The sequence below is a fragment of the Larus michahellis genome, chromosome Z, assembly GCF_964199755.1.
Source record: "Larus michahellis chromosome Z, bLarMic1.1, whole genome shotgun sequence".
NCBI classification, from domain to species: Eukaryota; Metazoa; Chordata; class Aves; order Charadriiformes; family Laridae; genus Larus; species Larus michahellis.
The window spans coordinates 70,822,224-70,844,425 of NC_133930.1; the positions used below are offsets into that span (position 1 = coordinate 70,822,224).

At 41.4% G+C, this 22,202-nt stretch overlaps 1 protein-coding gene across 3 annotated transcripts in view; it reads left to right on the forward strand.

Annotated features, from left to right (window-relative positions):
- The window catches only part of MTAP (methylthioadenosine phosphorylase), a 37,784-nt gene extending 15,844 nt beyond the window's left edge, over positions 1-21,940 (forward strand). For 2 of the 3 annotated variants that reach the window (XM_074570510.1, XM_074570509.1), the window contains exons 5-8: positions 5,303-5,405; positions 8,872-9,111; positions 9,650-9,772; positions 16,214-17,214. In XM_074570510.1, coding sequence (XP_074426611.1) covers positions 5,303-5,405; positions 8,872-9,111; positions 9,650-9,772; positions 16,214-16,252 — 505 coding nt within the window. In that variant the 3' untranslated portion in view covers positions 16,253-17,214. Of the gene's footprint in view, positions 1-5,302; positions 5,406-8,871; positions 9,112-9,649; positions 9,773-16,213; positions 17,215-19,836 lie in introns of those variants that run through there. The other variant, XM_074570508.1, reaches the window with a different exon arrangement.
- The last annotated feature ends 262 nt before the right edge of the window (positions 21,941-22,202 follow it).

Sequence of the window (22,202 nt, forward strand, 5' to 3'; positions counted from 1 at the left end):
GGCACATGTTGCCCAGAGAGGTAGTGGAGTCTCCATCCTTGGAGATACTCAAAAGCTGCCTGGGCATGGTCCTGGGCAACCAGTTCTAGGTGGCCCTGCCTGAGCAGGGGGCTTGGACCTGATGACCTGAGAGATCCCTTCTGACCTCAACCACTCTGTGATTCTCTGATCTGTGTCTTCATTTAGAGTTTATTCAGATGATCAGCAGTAGTAATGGCATAGCCCATAGATGAGCAGTGTTTAATTCAGGCAAGTAAATTTTCATTTTGATACAGGAGAGTGGGAACTTGCGGGGACTTCTTTCATGGCTTCAGGAAACCAAGAAGCTTCTCACAAAGCATGTGAGAATGTTTCAGTGTGGAAAACAACACGTAATGTGAGTTTTAAATTCTTTATTGCCTTGCCCTTTAATTCAGAAAACTGATAATTCATGGTAGTCTGTTTCATTTGACAGTTTGAGTTCTTTTGTCTTTTTCCCTGATGTTCTTTGCCAGTGGGTGTTAGACTGCTGGTTCTTTGGGAGGTAGAGTCTGCATTTTTGCCTTTCACAGGTGTGTAGCATCTGTAAAAGTGATTGTGCTATGTATCATAAATCATTATGAAAACAATGCTGCTGACGGGAAGATACTCCCACGGGACAAAATAGATTAATTGTCCACCAAAGTCTGAAAAGATGCAAATTTCTGAAATACCTTCTAATGAAATACCAGGACCTGCAAACAAACTATGTTGGCAGACATGGAAAGAAGGTACTGGTTAAAGCTGCAAAAACAGTCAGTTGTTTTTCATGAAGGGTACCCTGCCTTCTATATGATGATTAACCAATGCCAGGCACTACATAGGAAGCAGGCTTTGGGTCTAGTTCAGAAGGATTTATGCAAGCTGCCATTAAAGTCAGTCCCTTCTAGGTGTCCAGGTACGTTTTGGTATCTGGGCTCTAGTTCTCAATAGACATTTGCTGCAATTTAAATGATCCCTGTCTCATCATAATTCTCCTTTCAGGTATGAAGCAAGAAGAAGGAATAGTGCATAGAAGAAGAGCTAGAATTGAGCAGAAAGCAGTAGGCAACAACTGTAATTTTATCCCCCTGGGGTCATACGCTCTGTGGCATTAATGACACGATCTCTGTATATGGAGTTGTGTAGGACTTCTGTCTAGTTTAGGGCATAGGTTTGACACAGGTTTAGTGGGGAACACTGAATAGGTATAATCGGAACTATGCAGCATTTCCAAACTTTTGAGATCTTAATTCTTTGGATCATTAGCTCTCTTAGAAAGTGTTTGATTTCGTATATACAGTCTCTGCTTTCTTCATGCTTATGTATTAGTGTGTGTATTTAAACAGTGAAAGATACATTTTGTTGAATAAGTACCAAAATATTTACAATGGTGTTCTCCCTACTTCCAAATCCAAAAGTAACCACAGGTACTATTATGGGCTACAACAGTTGTTCTCTTCTTTGAAACAAGTGCATAAAAAAAAAATCTGGAAGAATTTTTTTTCTTTGGCTCCTGTTAGTTTATTATAGCACTGTTAGTCGACTGGCTAGGGGCAGATTAGGGGCTCTAAATGCTTTCTGTTTGGTTTGCTGCTGATGTTCACTAGGAAAAGAAGAGTAAGAAGGTAACTACTTAGATGACTCAGATCAGTAAGGAAAATGCAGAAAATAGCTTCATAAAAGAAATCCTGTAACAGCTGCCAGCTTTATTGTTTGAATTCTTTGTGTCACATGTACCATTACAGTTATTACAGTATTGTTGCACTCTGTAAAATTTTTCGTGGGAGAACTTTCTTTCAGTGTCCCTGAAGAGGCAGAGCATGCTGAGACTCCTTTTTATACAGCAGATGCCAGTAGCTTGTTGATAATTCAACATTACTGAAAGATAGAGGAGGGTGATGATGCAAGTGGTAGAGGACTGTCTGTCACAGATGGAAGTGATTGGCTCACTTATTTGACTTCCTAGCATCAGTCATAGTTAGCATTGCCGGAAAAATCTTGTGTCATTGTGATAAAATCAAAATGAAGGAGCAAAAGCAACCTTACTGTCTGGTTAAAAGTGTTGCTATTGCCACAGGGTGAGGAATGCAAATTCTGGGAACACCTTCAAAATTGCAGTGTGTGTGTCTGTGAATCTGAAACAGAGGTAAGGGCAAGGCAGGCATGGCAAAACTATGCAACAGTGAAAGGTTTGCTGTATGAGTACCACTGTGGTCTTGAGCTTGACATGCAAGCATTTATGCATAAAAACATACATGCCCCTTTTCCAGGGAAAGAATTCCCTTTTCTCCTGTACCACCATCCACTGATTTGGCACAGAGGCAGCATGAGGGTCCAGTGGGTGTTCTCCATAGAGTCCTGCAGAGGTCACATGGTGTGGTGAGTTACCTTGGCTGGACACCAGGTGCCCACCAAGCCACTCTATCACTTCTCTCCGGGGAAAATAAGACGGAAGAAGACCTCATGGATCAAGATAAAGGCAGTCTAATGAAGCAAAAGCAAAGGCTGCATGCAGAAACAAAACAAAAGATTTATTCTCGACTTCCTATTAGCAGGCAATGTTCAGCCAGTTCCCAGGAAGTGGGGCTTCAGTACACGTAGTAATTGCTCCAGAAGACAAATGTTGTATTAACAAATGGCCCCCACTGCTTTCTCTTACCTTTTATTGCTGAGCAGGCGTCATGTGGTACGGAATATCCCTTTGGTCAGTTTGGGTCAGCTATTCTAGCTATGTCCCCTCCCAAGATATTGCCCACCCCCAGCCTACCGGTAAGGTGGGGGAATGTTGGAAAGACAGCCTTGATGCTATTTGAGCATTGCTCGCAGTGGCCAAAGCACCGGTGTGTTATCAGCACCTTTCCAGTTACTAATACAAAGCACAGCACTGTGAGGGCTGCTATGGGGAAAATTAACTCCACCTCAGCCAGGCCCAATACAGATGGACAGCAGGAGCTATGCAGCCCTGGCTCTTAGCTGCTTGCTTGTAGTTGTCAGTCCAGTGCTTTCAGGTGCTGCTTCTGATCTCCCCCACTGGGAGTATCTCTGTACTTTCCCCTTTATGCTGTGCTTGATCCTTCTGGATTGTGCGCTTCTACTATGAGTAGTGTGGCTAGTTTCTGGGCAGGCACTTGGTGACTTCTTCCTGTTTTAATGTAAACAGTCAGGCAATTGTATAACATTCAGTCATTCTCTGTTGTTAAGCAGGCTCGCCTTCTGATGGAGGGGATGCAAACTTCTCCACGTTTAAAACTGTTAGATCGAAGGAGCAGATTGTCTTTGAAGAGTGGCTGTTGAGTTCCTTATTTCTTGTTCCCGGCTGGCTTCATGAGTCACCCAGGCTATGTGCAGAAGGTCTTGAAACTGATTAATGAGAGGACCCTTAGGCAGATACTGTCCTTTGCTCTCTGGCTCTTTGCCTCTGTGACAGTAAGGCGAGGAAAGCATCTGTGATTCTGTAACCTTAATTCTCTCTACAAGGGCTACAGAGAAGTGGTATCGAAGCATTGAAAATTAGGTACTGCTGCCCTGTAGCTTGCAGACAGGTGAGTGGGACAGATCAGGATGGCCAACTCCTGACTTTCGTAGCAGGGCTGTAGAAGGGAGAGCCTAAAGGGCATTCCTCTGTGCCAGTCGTCACTTCATAGATAACAAGAATCAGAGATTGGTTCGAATCTGCCTTTATTCTCACCCTGAGCCAAGCAATTTACAGACATATCAGCTGGCAGCTGGCCCTGTATCGAATAGCTGTGGCCTTTGCAGAGTTGCAGCCTTCCATGCAGAAGAGAAATTGTTGCTCTCTGAGTGCAGACACATGTGGTCCATTGCTCAGAGCAGTCATAGGTTTTACCGTTGTTACTTATCCCCATGCAGGTTGTATGTATGGTGCTAAACATAGTGGGATTTCTTTATTGGACCGTGTAGTGATGTGACCATTCTCTCATAAGAATGGCCACAGGGTATCTGAAAGTCAGAGATTAATGTTTGCATATATGTGATCTTTCCTTAGGGCGTTCTGAGTGAAAGAGCCTGACTAACAACATCTGAAATACTGTAATGCAGGAAATGAATTATGACTTTTCCCATTTCCTGCAATACTAAATAATTCATTAGCAGACACTGAAAAAAAAGTGTGTAAAATCAGATACATTCTGTTTGCAGTTCTTCAGTATCCCATAAAGGAAAAATTAATGTTAGTGTTTCAACCAATGTTAACAGCTGTATCCCATTTTGCATATGTTTTTAATTTGCTGATCTCTTTTCCTATTTTATAATCTAATCCTTAAAGGTACCCCATTGATTCTCTTTTTTTTTCTATTTTTTTTTCCTTTTTCAAATTTGCTTTAATATGTAAGTTGTATTTAAAACCTTCTTTTAGATATTTGCTGGTGATTTGTGTGGGGAACTATTGTGAGCAGTATTACCAGCAGAAATTTGTATTTTAACTGTGGATTGAATTTGGCTGTTGCCTTTTCTCCTATAAAGTATAATATGTGACACACTAGGAGGAAGAAGGGAATGTCTCAAAGAATTTTGTTTCAGAGGGTTTTCACCATCCACTTGGCTAAATTAGCTTGAGGCAGTGCATTTGAAAGTAAAGTGATAGTGGGTAACAATTCCAGTAGTTGTCAAAGTGGCTGCTGGATGGTAATTCCTGCAGCATGTTTTACCATTGCCATGCAAGGAAACAGTTTCTCAATTGAAAGAAGGGAGAAAAAGGATTCTTCTGTTTGCAAGCTACCAATGCATGTGTGTAATCTTTCTGAGAATACGTAGACATCCTGTTCCAGGATTTTTCTGGTTCAGTTCACACCTCTTTTGTTCAGGAAGCAGTCCTGTTCAGGACAGTCGTATAAATTCCCATCCTTTCAATGTAAGAATGCAATGATATGAATAAGCTCTATTTTGACTAGCTTTGTGGTAATTCAGACTTGATCCCTTCCCTTCCTGAAAGCTTACTGTGTCCTTTTTTTCAGAGATTACTTGCCTGACTGTTAAATTTAGCTGATTCTTGCATATAATGTGTCTGTTTCTGTCATTTAGGAACAAATCATCATTTCAGCGTCTTGTTAACAATAGATTTTCTCTATAATTAGTTGACAGTGCTCTACTGGAGTCACAGTTTTACACTCTTGGGCTCAATTCTGAAAGATTTGTACAACAGGATTACAGGTAGTCATTAATATCATACTGATGTTTTTATTCCCTTGCAGGAATGCCATGGTTTTGGATTTGTGTCAATTTCTTGCTTTCTCTTCTGTTTTCTACCTGTTTTTATCTCAGAGCATGTTTTCTGCTTTTCTAGGACAACTAAAAGACATTGTACTTTATACGATGGGCAACATTCCACTCTTTCAGGAGTATGTCATATTCCAATGGCAGAGCCGTTCTGCACCAAAACCAGAGAGGTTAGTGAATTCTGTAATAGTATTTAGAAATGTTATTTTTATGGCACTTACTCATGATGTAGTAGTCTAATTATGCATTCTTAGAATACAGAGGCAATCTGCACCTATTTATTCCTGTTCCTCAGTGATGTTATGGTTTCAAGGAAAAGTGTAACATTTAGAAGACATGGGAAGTAAAAGATCTTGTGTCTGTAGGAGCTGTCTTCCTAAGGGAAGATGAGAGTTGGCAACCTAGATTCCCACAGCACCTTAATAACAGGACAAAAGATCTTTATTTATCAGGTAACAAGCCAGGAAAGCAACAAAGTGGAGAAAGCAGGAAAGTTAGTTGATTTTTGTTCCTAATAAAACTGTACCTATGGCAGAGGCACTCTACATACTTCATACAAATAATTAAATAAATAGTACTTTAGCATTCATAGAAAGTATAATATTGCATTTGTGCTTTTGTGCGTTGTAGCAGTGGATGGTGGTGGAGAGTCAAGGCTTAGTTTGAAGGATGTTAAAGATAGAAACAAGCCACATGACAGTAGCCTTTTATTCTTAACTGTTGCTCTTAGTTCTGTCACTTCAAGATATTCAGGCTTTAAAACCGCTTAGACTAAGCAGTGTGAAACACTGCTCTGTTTTTCAACACCTTTATAAGCTCTGGGAGGAGTGTATCTGTGATTAAATATGCCACCTTAGCTTATTCTTAGACCTGAGGAAAAGGGAAAATGAAGACTGAACTGTGCATTTTGTGCTGTTGTGGAATGCTCTGATCAGAAGCTGTAGGGAGGTACATTCTGCAGGGACACAGCAATACTTAACGGAATCTGTCATAACTATCCAAGAGGCTTGTCCTCTGTGCAGTCAGTTACTACACTGAGCAGGACAACATTGAATTGGGAAGCAGGTGGCCCAAACTATACCCAGAGCATGTATAAGTATTTGTACTACTGAGCTATTCTGTTATTGTCACCAGTTCACTTCAGTGTCATTATAGCCTTTTTTATTAATTGGCTGTGTGGTTTTGAGATATCAACCAGCAAGTCCACAGCACTGTTAGCAGACCAATGCTTCAATGCACTAGGGATCAAGGTGTTTTGCAATTTTGAATCTCATGAGGAAGCAAACCGCTACATGTTATACATATGCATGTTTTTGCCCTTCTTCCATTGAGCAGCAAATTATTCAAAATACTTCATGCAACAAGAGCTCTTACCAAAGATTAGTTGGCATATAGTTTCTTACTGACTTTGAGCATGTCATGTCACAACAGATCAAAGGAATTTATTGAGAGCTAACTGTACACTTTCTGAACTGGAATAAAGCCACATGTTATTGCTGAAATGATTGGCAGTATTTCACGCTGTGTCTCTTTCTCATTTTTTGAAAAAGGTAAGTAGATACACATAAGCCATTTCCTGAGGTTGCAGGAAACACATGCCAAGGCTAGTTTTCATTCGATTGTTAAGTAGCTAGAGACAATACTCTTTGAGTATTACATTCTTTGAAAAGCCAACAGAGAAATGCTCCTTTTGAAACAGAGAAAAAACATTTAGGTACTTCCCAGTCTTACGTGATCATTATCTTATTAGCCTATGTGTTCTAATCAGCCTAACAGATGTTTTAAAGAACACATGGGTTGTGAGGCTGAAAAGGGGTACTTTCACTTCGTTTGAAAATACCAGATAAAAATGACTTAAGCTTTTTTCCTGGAACTATCCCTGAAGATTTTTGAGATCATTTCATCAAAGTTTATCCTAATTCAGGGGAAATTCATACATAAACGCAATAATAATAAAGCCAAAACTATTAATGTAGTAGGCTAATTAAGGAATTTTGCATGAAAACATCTGAAAACTTTGTATTGTGTATGTGCAAATATGTGAAAATACTCTGGTTTATTTGGTTTATGCACTGTAAATTAAATGAGAATTTGAAAGAAGTTTATCTTTTCTCCAGCTGCAAACTTTTGAATAACATAGGGTGCCCTGGTTATTGCTGCTTTCAGAAACTGGAATTTACTGCAACATCTTAGAGAGTAAAGTTGGAACTTTGTAAAGAGTTTCAGGGAAATACTGCTCAACTGTGGCTTAAGTGAAATCACAATTGAAGTTGTCTGTTGATGTATTAGCAATGTGTAATTAACTGGCATTCAATGAATCATACATTCAGAATGCATGTCAGCAATAAACCACAATATTAGGTGTGATTAATATTACATTAACTTACAGCATGTTAATAAACATCTACAAATTTCTAAGTGTCCTTCTGTCGCTAAGCCCCAGAAGCTCTGTTTTACCCTTACACGCGTATTCACATGGTGGCATCCACGGATACCTTTCCCCAGCACACGTGGGTTACATGCACACCTACCCTCTTCTGGGAGTGCAGGTTTACCTGGTTACACGCATCTGGAGTGGGAGATGTGGGTACTCCAGCTTTATCTGTACTTGGGCTGCTCCACACAATCCACTGATCCCACATGCCAGCAAGGGGGCACCCCACAGGGTCACACATAGCACCCTCAAGGTATCACTGCTGGTTGCACCTCTGTATGGCAGGTCCACCAACTGGCAGGAGGGCAGACTTCTCACAGCATTTTGCAGGGAGGCTGCTCCACCTTGCCTGTGTGAAAGTTGTGATGCTGATAACGCAGCTTCTGGTGGTGTCAGACTAGGTTTTCACTGCTGCTGTGTTATGGTCTCTCCTGTCCTGTCACAATTTTTCATGCTGCTTTTATACTTCTTTTCGAGCTTTGCTTTTCTGTTGATGGTCATTTTAAACAGATACCATCATAGTTATGGGTGTCTTAGTCCCATTTACACATGCTGGTATAGTCTTATTCCTACTGTACAGACTGGTGTTAGCCAGGTTGTTTACCAAGAGAGAAAGTAATCATGGTTCTGCTATATACAAGGTCCTAGTTGGATCTGTAAAGATTAATGTGAAGTACATGGTATATGACTGACCACTCAGTCACAGGCATGGGAAGAAATGGTAGTAATTTCTCTGCAGATTCCCAGAGTACTCTTTGAAGTATACGTTTGTAAAGTTTTACTTTCAAAAGGTGAATTTCCTATTAGTGTTCTCACCTGCTTAACTCCACCGTGTGGTAATATGGAAATTCCATGGAAATTCTGTATGGAAAATGCTCAGTGAAGCATTTTCACCATTCTGTTCTCAATGTAAGCACAGGCTAAATATCGCTCTAGCTTCTTGATCTGCATTGAAAATGGTAATCCAACTGATACTAACAAAATCAGATGAGTTCAAGATTGTTCCTATTAGCAGGACTATTAATTTATATTGCTGGATAAGGAAACTGAAACTGATCCATGGTTTTGGACAGCTGTAACCATATGAAGCTTGACTGCTTTGTATAAAGCTGATTTCTTGTGTATGTAATCTTTTTGATGGGATGTAAAAGCAGTGCACCAGGGGAATTATTTCCTTTTCCTGATGTTGGCATGTTTTGCAGGTTCTTATTGAGACTGCCAAGAAGCTTGGGCTCCAGTGTCATTCCAAGGGGACGATGATCACAATTGAAGGCCCGCGTTTCAGTTCTCAAGCAGAAAGCTTGATGTTTCGCAGCTGGGGAGCTGATGTTATCAACATGACCACAGTGCCTGAAGTGATTCTTGCAAAAGAAGCTGGAATGAGTTATGCTAGTATTGCCATGGCAACAGATTACGACTGCTGGAAGGAACATGAAGAAGCGGTGAGTGAAACTTTTTTCTCTGGGTCTTGTCCTGAAGGATCTGGGTTAGAACCTGTGGGTTTTGGTAAGAGATCACATACTGAACTAAATCTGTTCTTACTTACATCAGTATCAGTGAGTTATTCTGGATGAATGATTGTGAAAGTAAGAACAGAATCAATTGTTGCTACCTCATTTATTTTCATAAACTTACCTTGCTGCTAATAAACCTTTTGTCTCCTCTTGTCTGAATCAGAAGGTCTGTGTGTATGAAGCTTGTCAGCTCTGTTTATGAGCTTGTCTTCCCATAACTGGTCTGGTGTTCTTTCTTTGCAGCTCTGTTGAAAATGATGGATCTGTTTTGGTTCTCCTGTTTGTGTAAAACGTAATCAGACATTCACCCACAGAGGAAAGAACTTTTTATCGGCTAAAATGATTGTGGCATTTTAAGGCTTCATCTTTTCACATAGAGATGCATGAGTTAAATGAATTTATTTTAGTATTTAAAATGCATGCCATCCAAGTTGAGAGGCGCCACTTAGTTTTCTTGTATTTCTAGGTTTCAGTGGATAAAGTTTTAAAGACGCTGAAAGGGAATGCAAATAAGGCTACTAGCATACTCCTTACTGCTATACCTCAGATAGGTTCCATGGAATGGACTGACACCCTGCACACCTTGAAAGTAAGTACACACATGAGGCCAATGAGTACTGGGGACAGTGTGTGCATATATACGCATAATATAGGTATATGCTCCAAGATGTTTCTGCTTTAATCATAACTTCTTAGAGTAGATGCCTCAACAAACCAAATCCATTCAAGATAGGCAAACAGATTAAGACTCTCTCAAGCTTTATGGCAAAGATCTAGCTTCAGTTTTACCAGTGTTACAAAAAGTAAAAAAAAAAAAATAAGGACATCTATATATGGTTGGTGAAGTGTTATCCTTCACAGCACAGGTAAGATACAAATCTATGTGAGTATCCAAATGAAAAACCTATACCTCTACTCAGCTTTAGCTTAGGTCTTAGAACAATGGAGAGCCAAGTGGAGAAGACTGAACGAAACCAAAAACATTGTGCTCTTTAGTATGTGGAAGGAGAGAAGTCTGTTACAAGATAAGGGTAATAACCCCATTGAAATTATTAGAATTGTGTTGTCCTGCAGGTTTAAGATCCACAGTGCATGAAAAAATGAACATGGAAAAGAAAAACATTTCAAAATACATTGCTGAGGGGATTTTTAGGCAGAATTTTTCTTAGACAAGAGTTTATTTACATGTTTTATATCACCTTTATTTCACAGACGTGCTTGGGATTCGTTTCTGGCCATAGCATAGAGGGAAAGAACAGTGTTTAAATAGTTTGGATGTCTATCCAACTTCTCAACAAGCTTTTTGTGACAAGTAGGCATTTCCAAGAGTACAAGAGTGTGAAGCGCAAAGGAGGTGAGGATCACATTAAGATGGTGTGGGAGACAAGGAAAGAATTGAAATATGAAAGACAAAGAGCAGACAGAAGTGGGCCATGAGGATCTCTGTTAGTTGAAGCAGCAGCAGTCTGAAAAGGAGGAAGCCTGCTGGGGAACCTTTTGAGAGTCCAGTCTCTGATAACTCTCCTCTCTTGTGTTCTTTCTTTATTTTTTTCTGAAAATCACTGTGTTGACTGAAATTTGGATGGGTAACAAAAATGAACAGAGACATGTACCTGAATTTGTCTCCCTGAAATTCAGCTATCAACAGAACTGCATATGCTGTAAAAATCTTTTGTGTCTTCTGATCAGGATCAAATTTTCAGTTTTGTTACCCATGTAGTTCTCTTATCAGTGACTCTTAACTCTAGTTTAGTCAGTGTCCTAAAGGAAAGACACACTAAGCAAAATTCACCCCAGACACTTTTTAAGCGTACTTGACCAGGTCAGGTTTGCGGAGGTCAAACCTGAATCCTTGAAATTACTATTTTGCTGACTCTTCTCTAGAAAACCTACTTTTTATTAGGAGGCCTTGGATTATGTTTATAACTCTTCCTCACCTGGTTCTCTGAAACAGCTATTTTGATATCTCCGCTATAAATTTTTAAGAGGTAACTGACTTTTCCCTTTCCCCTTTGCAGTCTTTTGGAAGTTGTGTCATGGATGGGTAAAGGAGACAACAGAATCAGTATTCCTTTTCCCCTCTAATACACAGAAAACATTTTCAGAGGACTGGACCACACTTTTTATTTAATATAGATGCTTGGCTATACGAAAAAAAAAAGAGTTTGAACAAATAATCTAAAAAATGTGCCAGATATTCCTCAGCTACTTTAGTCATGCTGGCATGCAAGGAAGTTTCCCAAGTATATAATGCCGCTTAGGTGCTGAGCGATATGCCTCCAGTTCTGCAGGTGTCCTTCAGTAAACAGTGTCCTGTTGGTTCACCTTGCATGATTGTCTTGATTCTTCATCAGGAGTAAAAAGCAGGTGGCTGGGAAGAGCTGGCAGTAAGTTTGCAAGGTTTCCCTTTAATGAACGCTAACCCTTCTTTTAGTTCATTGTCAGCTGTTTAGAACACAGATTCAAGTGCTTCCTCCAGCTTAGTCCCAGAACTGCTGTTTGCTGAAAGTATCATGCACCAGAGGAAGGGTCGCTCCATTCTAGTGTAGCTTCTTACACTCTTTCCCTTAAGCATCTGCTACTGCCTGGTATCAGTGATGAATACTGAGATAGTTTCACTTTGGCTTGGCAGTTCTTATGTTTTTGTGCTCTTTGCTGATAGTGGCTGGTTTGAGCGATAATATACTGAGAAAGGGAGTTGATCTGAAGGCATTAGAAGAACTGAAAACAGGTCTTGGTATTGGTATTGCAAGTGGGACTTGAGATTTTATGTCAGGAGAGGAGTAGTCACAATTGTTTCTGGTTTAACACAACCAAGTACCCTGGAAAAGTAACAGGAAAACCTGAGGTTTTGGAGTCTTCCTCTGATCTCTACTTATGAAGGGCAGGAAAGGCTAAAAATCTTTCTGTTTGAAGCATTAAATAGTGGTAAAGTAGGTGAAGGATTGGTCCTAGGCGTCTGTGTTAGTGAATAAGGAGAGAGGCAATTATGCAATACAGCAGAGAGAGATACGTATGCATGTGCCTCTGTACTAATGTGTGGTTGAACCCTCAAGATTTTAAAAGATTGTTCTCTTTGTAGATGTGATGTGTTCTTCTGTACATTTTAATCTGGGCATTTTGAAGGTCAGATGGTATGGTTTTTCGAACTGATCTTTTTCGGAGGTACCTTTTCCTAGAGCTCAAAGGCAGCACCACTTGCATGCCCTGTGGTAATGTAGTAAAGAATGCAGGCAAGGAAGAGCTGGGCAAGACTGCAGCTGGCAGTCTGCCATCAGTGACGATGTAAAGCCATGCCAGCCTACATCCAGGCTGCAGCTGGCCATTTGCCAATGTCTGTGTCTATTGCTTGGGGAAGCATGTGAAACCATAAAGCTCTACGTGGACGCAACTTTTCCTTTATGAGCTCTGTAATCTGGCTGCCCTGCCTGGAGGAACTTCACCGGGCAGGAGAAAATATGCTGCCAGTCTGTTTTCATAGCTGCATTTATCAGTCTCCTGCTGTGGAGGTATGCATCCCACCCACACACGTGGTAGTGTCACCTCTGAATCTCACAGTAGTCTTTAGGAAACCCTGGAATGTTGAAGCAAAAGTTGAAGGGCTGGTTTTCTGCTAAAGGATAGGGCTGCCTGCCATCCATTTCTTTTCATGTGTCTTTTCATCTGAGATATGCCAGTGAGTTTAAGTGTAGTTTGAATGTTAATATTTTTTAACTGCCTAAGATGTCTGTAGGCCAGTATTTCCGTATTTCCTGGCTTTGTTGCTGTAAAAAAAGGTAATTCTCCAGGCTTAGGTAGAATGACCTTGAAAAAAAAAGTTTGGAGCAAACTCTTCTGCAGGCATAGCATCTTCCTACAGCCTGTCATTTTGAGGCGTGGCCAGAGTACAAAGCCCTTAATGTTTCAGAACAGGGTATGACCACATTGTATTTGTCTCATGGATCAGGAAACACAGGTGATGCTATTGATCGCAGTGGTCTGAGTGATTTCTGGCTGGTGTCAGGGAAATTTCTGGATAGGATGAGACAGCCATGGGTGAGGATCTTCTGTTCACTGAGAAGAGTTGTTTAGTGATGTGATGATTACTGGCAGTTGTTGCTGTAATGCTCATGAAATAGTGACGTTCAGCAACCTGTGGGGAGTGAGGAAGGCAAGTAGTAGAGTACAGATGCTGGAGTTCAGCTGAGCATACTTGGGTTTAACAAGAGAAGTAGTAGGTATTGTCTCATGGAAAGCAGCTCTGAAGGGGCAAGGAACTACAGAAAGCTGGCAGGACTTTAAGGGCAGCATTCTCCAAGCGCAGGAGTGATCCACAGAAAGACCAGTCAGGAGACTGACTTGACTAAACAGGAAACAGCTCCAGTGCAAAAACGCAGCATTCAAGGATTGGAAGCAGGAACAAGCTACAGGGAAGTAATCCAGAAGCAAGAGCAGGCATGTAGGGACGTTTTCAAGTTTGCCTGTAGTTGACAGTAGGACATCAAAAGCAACAAGAACTTCAGCCACTGCATTGGTATCAAAAGCTGATCAAGTAAAATGTGGGCTTATTGCTGAATAAAGTAAACAAATCAGTGACAACAGACAGTTTCAAAAGGAAACCAGCGTAGTAGATTTTTTTTTTTTAATCTTCATTAGGAAAAGTATTGGTGAGAGAGAAAGAACAGTCTCGTGGAAAAGAATTATAACTCATAACAACTGGGAATTGAGCTGTGTACCTTTATTACAGTAAGGTTCAACACCATGAGGATCAGGAGAGAACTTGTACTGGGATGATAAAAGGAATGGTGTGTTAGAACTGATTTTTCTTACAGCATGCGTGTAAGAAAATCAGCTTATGGTAAGGTGTCAGACCTTCTGTGAATGCTTCTCAGATAAACTTCTGGACTCTGTGAGGATATTAACTGCTGATATTAACTGCCTGTTTTGAACTTCTGTACTAGCCTATGTGAAATTATATTTGTCAGACCTCTGATACAAGAAATAATGTTGTACTTTGATAAGCAAGCTTGGTAAGTGAATACTGTGGGATAGTTTAGATTGGATGAGGTATCTATAGATGTGTTTCAGCACCCTTCATCATTGACACACTTGGACTTTAATATGTTTGGTAGCTAACAAGTTGAAGGGCATAAAGGTTAACATTTTTCAGTCATTTTTTCTAGTCTGTCACAAACTGAACCTGATGTTTATAATTTATGTATGTAGAGCTGATCTTGTAAATACACTTAAGTCACTTTCTTCCTCAAAAAATATCTCAGTGAAAACAGTGAACATACTTATGTGACTACAGTGAATTGGCTCAGGTGAATAAGGTGGAGGGGGAAAATTCATCAAGGCTTCACTTCATCTGTAGTTGCATTGGTCTACATATTGTGGTCCTTGCAGGTTAAGGACCTCTTGAAAAAGCTGAGATTGAAGTGTTTCTCAGGCCCTACCCTTGAATGTGGCTGATGTCAAAGTTGCCTGTCCCTCCATAACACAAGTATTTAATTCACTCCAAATCAGTGCACCTTTAGAGAATGGTTTCTATTCTTGATAGCTGTTCTTCAAAATTGATGAAGAAACATGTAGAAATCACTTTCGTTTAAGGAACTTCATTTTCAGAGCATTCTGATTATATTTGCGAAGACCTTTCTATGAATTTGGTGCATGTAAGCCAGTATGCTAGCCTTAAAAATGAAAAGCAAGCTGCACAATTTTTAATTTGTGGCTTGTGAGCCTAAAGTCCTTAATTTAGTGTTTCTGCAATATGGTTGTGTGGTGGGTTGACCCTAGCTGGATGCCAGGTGCCCAGTAAAGCCTGTCTAAAACCCTAAACAGTGTCTAAAACACTAAAACCCACTCTATCGCTACCCATCCTCAGCTGGACAGAGGCAGAGAAAATGGGACAAAAGGCTTGTGGGTTGAGATGAGGACAGGGAGATCCTCAGCAATTGCTGTCACGGGCAAAACAGACTCGACTTGGGGAAATCAATTCAATTTATTGCGAAGCAAATCAGAGTAGGATGATGAGAAATAAAACAAAATCGTAAAAAAGACTTTCCCCGACCCCTCCCTTGTTCTCGGGCTCAACTTCATTCCTGAATTCTTTGCCTTCTACCCTCAAGTGGCACAGGGGGACAGAGAGTGGGGTCTGCAGTCAGTTCATCACACACTGTCTCTGCCGCCCATTCCTCCTTGTTCTCTTCCCCAGCTCCAGCGTGGGGTCCCTCCCATGGGAGACAGTCCTCCACAAACTTCCCCAGCGTGAGTCTTGCCCATGGGCTACAGTCCCGTGAACTGCTCCAGTGTGGGCTCCACTCTCCATGGGGTCACAGCCTCCTTTGGGGCATCTGCATGCTCCAGCATTGATCCTCCACGGGCTGCAGGTGGATATCTGCTCCACCGTTAACCTCTGTGGGCTGCGGGGGCACAGTCTGCCTCACCATGGTCTTCACGGACTGCAGGGGAATCTCTGCTCCAGCGCCTGCAGCACTTCCTCCCACTCCCTCTTAACTGACTGTGATGTCTGCAGGGCTGTTGCTCTCACGTATTCTCATCCCTCTCTCTGGCTGCAGTTGCTGTTGCACAGGTTTTTTTCCCCCGTTCTTAAATGTGTTCTCACAAAGGTGCTGCCACCATCACTGATGGGCTTGGCCTTGGCCAGCAGTAGGTCCGTCTTGGAGCTGGCTGGTGGTGGGTCTGTTGGACATGGGGGAGGCTCCTAGCAGCTTCTCACAGAGGCCACCCCTGTAGGCCCCTCGCTACCAAAACCTTGCCATGCAAACCCAATACAGGTTGTTGTTCTCAGTACCAGTACACCTGTTACAAAGTTGTAATGACAAGTGATTGAACTGTTGTAGGGTATGCCCTCCTTCTAATTCTTTTAACGCTTGTGGTGTTGGATGAAGTTGGAGATACTATGCACATGGAAAGAGTTATGCCTGTTTGTAATCTAAATGGAAGCTATGTAGTCTGCCTTTACGTTGAAAAGTAAGTCTGCTCTGTATTGACAGAGGAAGCATTCATCTACTTTGACTTTGTATTTCAGACAACAGTGCAGTGTTCGGTCATCCTGCCAAAGCAGTAACCACTTGGATGGACCTTGAAGTTTGTGTGCTTACAAGGAAAAGGGGATCATTTTTGAACTTCCAAAGGCTATAATATCTTCAAAAATTGTTACAAGCATAAAAGAATGGAGTAAACGTTGACCAATGATAATGTGTAAGACAGCTTTTATAATCTTTATCATGCTTGATAATATGTAAGATGCCTAAAGTTAGATTTTGAGTATGTTTTAAACTTGGAATAGCTATACTATCAAGCTGGATCAGACAGTGGCTGAAGAAAAAGTTAGTGAGTTGTCATCCTCTACTCAGTGATACCATTTAGTTGATGAGGAAAGGAAAGGCTAGGTAATTGTTGCAGTTTCATAAAATAAGAGCTAAGAAAGCAGATTCACAGGTATGCTATTTGCTTTGCAGTTTCTGCCTCCCATCTTTTCCTTCAACAAAGGAAGGCAAATGGTTACATTTCACTTCAGAAACATACCATAAAAATTTCAGACAATTTCAAAATAATATTATACTATTTTTATACGTTATGCATATTTTTGTTGTTTTTTTTTAAAAAAAAGCAGTGTTCTTTGTGTGCTAGGAGACGTGGTTTAGTAATTGTGTTGGCTCTTTCACGGCAGCAATTGTGTAATGAATGAATGTTCTCATTAAAAAAAAAAAAAATTATGTAATGCCTAAGCCAGATTTGTGCCTGAAGATGTACTTCCGTGACTTACAGAACTGTACAGAAAAGTACTTAACTGCCAGTGTTCTGAACACTGTACTGGCCTTTTGCTACTTCATTGATATGAGGGTTGATTGAACCTTCATTGATATGGACAACTCTGGGTTTAGTTGGTGTTCTAAGTGATGAATGTGCTTGAGTGCTTTGAATGTATGCATTTCATTTTTTAATACAATTTGACTTCAATAAAATAATCTGCTGCTGCTTGTGTAGTAAATAAAAGGAATGGAGCCTGTGCTTCTCCAAACTGTGTGGAAATTGTGGGGTTTTTTTATTTGTTTCTAGTCATTCTAATCACATTAGTGAGTGAATTTTGTTCGTCTGACAATGACTTTTGCTATTCACAGAACAGGTTGGTGGAGATATCTAGAAAGACCACTTCTAGAAAATACTGTGCTGCTTAAAATTTCTGGTTCTAAGTCCCTGAAAAACTAGGGATTGCTGAGACATAAGTGAATCAGAATGCCATCCAAGGAAAGCAAGGGAAAGATAAGAAATATGAAAGCTGCGGATTCTCACAGTAATGTAAAAAAAAAAAAAAAAAAATCCTAAGGACAATAAAAAGAAAGCAGGTGCATAAGCTTTTGAAAGCCTTTAGATTTTGATATATCTTCCTTAGCAAAACCAGTACAGATGCTCTTCAGATACTGGGGAAAATAGTTTAACCAACTTTCCATATTTGGGGTGGTTTTTTTAAAGAACTCAGATTGCAGGATCCAGAGCCTGATGGAAGATGGGAAGAAAGCTACAGATCTAACATGTCTTTTACTACCTTTTCATATCTAGCCAAATCAGATGGCTGACCTTAAAAATGGTTTTCATTGTTATTATCTTTGCCCTCTAGACAGTGAAATGGATTGGAGCCATAAAGTTCATATTTGGATGTTCTAAGAGAGAGTTGTATCTGAGTTTCCATTTTCAATCCCCATTGGGTTTTTTCTCACATTCCTTAGTGACATATAACTGTTGATTTAATTTTCTTGTTTTATGTACTGAGTATTTACATTGTCACAGGACAGTATGCCACAGAGCAGGTCCACGGTTAGTGTTTTTTCTTAACACGTTGCTGTTAGAAATTCTTCATATGCAAAGCTGATGATAACACTAGGTAAGGATAGAGAATTGGCTGGATGGCTGCATCCAAATAGTTACAGTCAATAGCTCAATATCCAAATGGAAACCAGTAACGAGTGGTATCCCTCAAGGGCCTGTAGTGGGACCAATACTATGTATTGTCTTCATCAATGGTATAAGGTAGTGGGATTGAGTTTGCAGGTGACACCAAGCTGAGTGATACAGTTGACATGCCTGAGAGACGGGATACCATCCAGCGGGACCTGGACAAGCTTGAGAAATGGGCCCATGTGAACCTTGTGAGGTTCACCAAGGCCAAGTGCAACATCCTGCACCTGGGTCGGGGCAACGCTGGGGTATCAAGACAAGCTGGGGGACGAAGGGATGGAGAGCAGCCCTGAGGAGGACTTGGGGGTGTTGGTGGATGAGAAGCTCAACACAAGCTGTCAATGTGCACTTGCAGCCCAGAAAGCCAACCATATCCATCAAAAGAAGCATAGCCAGCAGGTCAAGGGAGGGGATTCTCTCCCTTTACTCTGCTCTGGTGAGACCCCACCTCGAGTACTGCGTCCAGCTCTGGAGCCCTCAGCAGAGGAAGGACATGGACCTGTTGGAATGGGTCCAGAGGAGGGCCACAAAGATGATGAGAGGGCTGGAGCACCTCTCCTATGAGGACAGGCTGGGAGAGTTGGGGTTGTTCAGCCTGGAGAAGAGGAGGCTCTGGGGAGACCTTATAGCAGCCTTTCAGTACTTGAAGGGGGCTCATAAAAAAGATGGAGGGAGACTTTTCACCAGGGCCTGTAGTGACAGGCTAAGGGGCAACAATTTTAAACTGAAAGGTGGTAGATTTAGATTGGACCTAAGAAATTCTTTACTGTGAGGGTGATGAGACACTGGCATAGGTTGCCCAGAGAGGTTGTGTGTGCCTCATCCCTGGAATTGTTCAAAGTCAGGTTGGCTTTGATCAACCTGATCTACTGACAGATGTCCCTGTCCATGGCAGGGGGGTTGGACTAAGTGAGCTTTGAAGGTCCCTTCCAACCCAAACCATTCAGTGGTTTGCTCTGTCAACATAGGCTTGGTATCGGAAGGTATCTCATGCAGAATTAACATAAAATTAGTAACACAGTGGTAGTGTGTAGTGTGGTTTTGCAAAGTTTAGTATCCATTTTATACTCTTTGAAATCTATTGCGAAATACTTTTCCAGCGGACTACATGATGAAGATGGTAACTGGCAAGAAAATCACAGGTAATGTTTAATTATATGAAGACAGGCCAAATAACTATTTTTAATTGTCTTTCTAAACAGTCCTGAGAAAGGTATGAAATTTATTGTAGGAAGTACTGCTGGTATGATAGAGAACAAGAAGATACAAATTTAATGTACTGCATTACTAAACCCGAGTAAACATTCTAGCAGAGAACAGTGGCCGTTCTTAGACTCAGAATGTCTGTGGTTTGACAAGAGTGAGACAATGACTCTTCATTGATGGAAATTACCTCTCTTCGGTTGGACTGTTTCTCCATGGCAATTTTATTTTTTTTCTAACCACTCCTCAGTCCATTTGCTGTGATGGACTTGGGGTGCCACCTTCTCGTGCGTAGTATTGACACTGCTCCTATATCGTAACATCAGAATCAGCATTAAAAAAGATTGGCTTGAGGTTCTTGGAAGATCACGCCTTGGCCCGATTTTGGCTAACCAGACTGGGATGCTAAATTGTTGCTGTTGCCTAGTTTTGAAACATCTCAGCCTCCAAAATGTATGCCTCTCAAGGTTGTCATTTCTTCTCTTACAGAAACTTTGTGCCTTCTGTGTGTTAAACATAACCTGGAATACACTTACTGCTACAGTTTTACGCTGACATCTCCTATACCAAATATTGTCTCTTACAAACATTAAAAAAGCTTTCAACAAGACCTGACTGGTTTCTCTGTGGATGTTTCACAAACTCTTACATTTTAAAGCCTCATTTAAACAGTGACTGTTTCAACACAGGTACTTACATAGTGAGGGCTGAAGCAAATGAAGTATCTCTGTGAGAAAATTGCATGTCTCATGCAAGATAAGTTAGAACCATGGAAAGCCTAGTAGAGTTTTAGCTAATGAAATTTAACCTTACATTTTTCAAGCCTACTTCTCATTCGCCGGTGGAATTGTCCTCAACTAACGCACTGATTTGTATAGCTTAAATGCTTTCAAGGCTTTTGGGGGAAAGACATCATCCCTAGAGCTGAAGAACAGGCCAGTCGCTCATGCTCCTGTTGGGATTTGCCTTGGGGGAATAGAGAAATGCAGCTGGAAAACAATGGGTGTATTAGAAATAAATGCTGAAAGCCTAATTTTCTTCTGCACGTATACAGAGGGGAGACTGAACGGAAGTGAGTGATTGTTAAACATCATGGGTGCGCAAAGCAGGAGGCATGCCAGTACTGGCCAAGGACTGGGAAATACAGTATCAGTAGACAACTGCTTCCTTGTAAAATTTTCCGCCAGCGTCCAAAGGAACTGCATGAACTGTCCAGATCCACGCAGACCGCAAGCAGAAGTGCCACTGCAGAGGGAGTTCAACATGCAAATAACAAATGCCAGAGGAAGACGTCCACCCACTCGCAGGAGCTTTTGTCCAGCTGTCCCCACGGCAGCATTCGTTAGGAGTTCTGCTGCATCTCGGTGCTCGTGTCACAGGCGGCAGATCTTCCGCTGTGATGGAAGAGGCTTGTGGGTCTGTGATGGAAGAGGCTTGTGGGTCTGGGCTCAGTAGCATTCGGACCCAAACAACCCTTGTCTATGTTCCCAGCCAGCACCCCATACTTTATGATGAGCGTTTGCTGTCTGACCATGGAGGTGCTGTTGTATCCTGCCCTGCTTCTCGATGACTGGTTGGATGTTGTATTTTGCTTACCCCAGCTATCCAAGGCTTTCAAAGTCCTTTTCTCTTGGAGGAGATCTCCATTTATTTCGCTCAGAGCATCCTCCAGCATGTGTGCTCACAGTGTAAGGTACCAATGCCAATGCAATATTGCAGGTTCAGATATGGCACAAACTAGACTGTGAGGCAAGCCATTGGATTTACCCTTTCTCTCCTTTCTCTCTTTCCTCTAAATCATGCTGTGCAGCATAACATGGATCTGTCCTGACATGAGATTGACCACTCATATCTCATTTTCACTTAGCTAATGCTTCACGCTGTTTCATACTATCATCCAAAGCATCTCTCAGCATCGGCACAGGTGGCATGTGACATCAGAATTTAGTTTTTATATTAGTATTCAAAACAGACAACTGCTCAAAAGAGCAGTTGGGGTTCCCAGAACTGTAACCAGTAAGAGAGTACTTTGTTTATCGAAACCAGCTGAGTATCAGTAAGAGGATAAATTCATTCAGGAGGTGCTCAGCACTGGGCAGGATCTGCCCGGAAACGGAAACTCTGGCTTAACTGTTTTAACGACTGCTTCCTCTCCCAACTGTCATCGCGGTACTGACTGAAGCAGGACAGTGCAAAAGAATTGAAATTAACACTTAATCGCTCTTTTGCAGAAGTTTGCAATTGTTTATTTAGATATTTGTCAAGTTCTCCACCACCTTTGCTATGAGGTGGCTCAGGCAGTTTATGGTGCAAAGCCATGCGTGACTAGATGTGTACTTGGAAATGCATTTTCTGCCTGAACATCAGGGTGTCATAGAGGAGGCCCAGCTGCATGAATTTAGGAGATTACAAAGATTTCTGTCTAGAATTATTCACAGGTATTGGTGGGGTTTTTCGACTCTCTACGCTGCACCTGGTGTACTGATGGGCCTGCTGTTCCCCACCTCTCCTGCTCCTCCCTGCTGCTTATTTTCGTTCTAGCTCCGATGCACGTCAGACTCCTCTTCAGGTTTCATCAGTTCACAGGACCAGGAAAAAAAAAAAAAAAAAAAAGATGTAGTCCCGTTCCCAAAATGGAACCACTTCCACCATATTAGCAAGTTAAAGCAGGTTGTGAAAGAGTGCAATATGGCATCAGCACAATGGGGCAGGAGGAAAGGCTTTTCCTTACATCACCTGTGAAAAATGAAGTCTGCCAGCTGCCCCAGAACTGCACTCCAAAAGAAAAGCAATTTAGTTTTCAGCAGTCTTGAACTGATTCTGGAATTGACCCTATTTCTATGGGGAAAACTTTG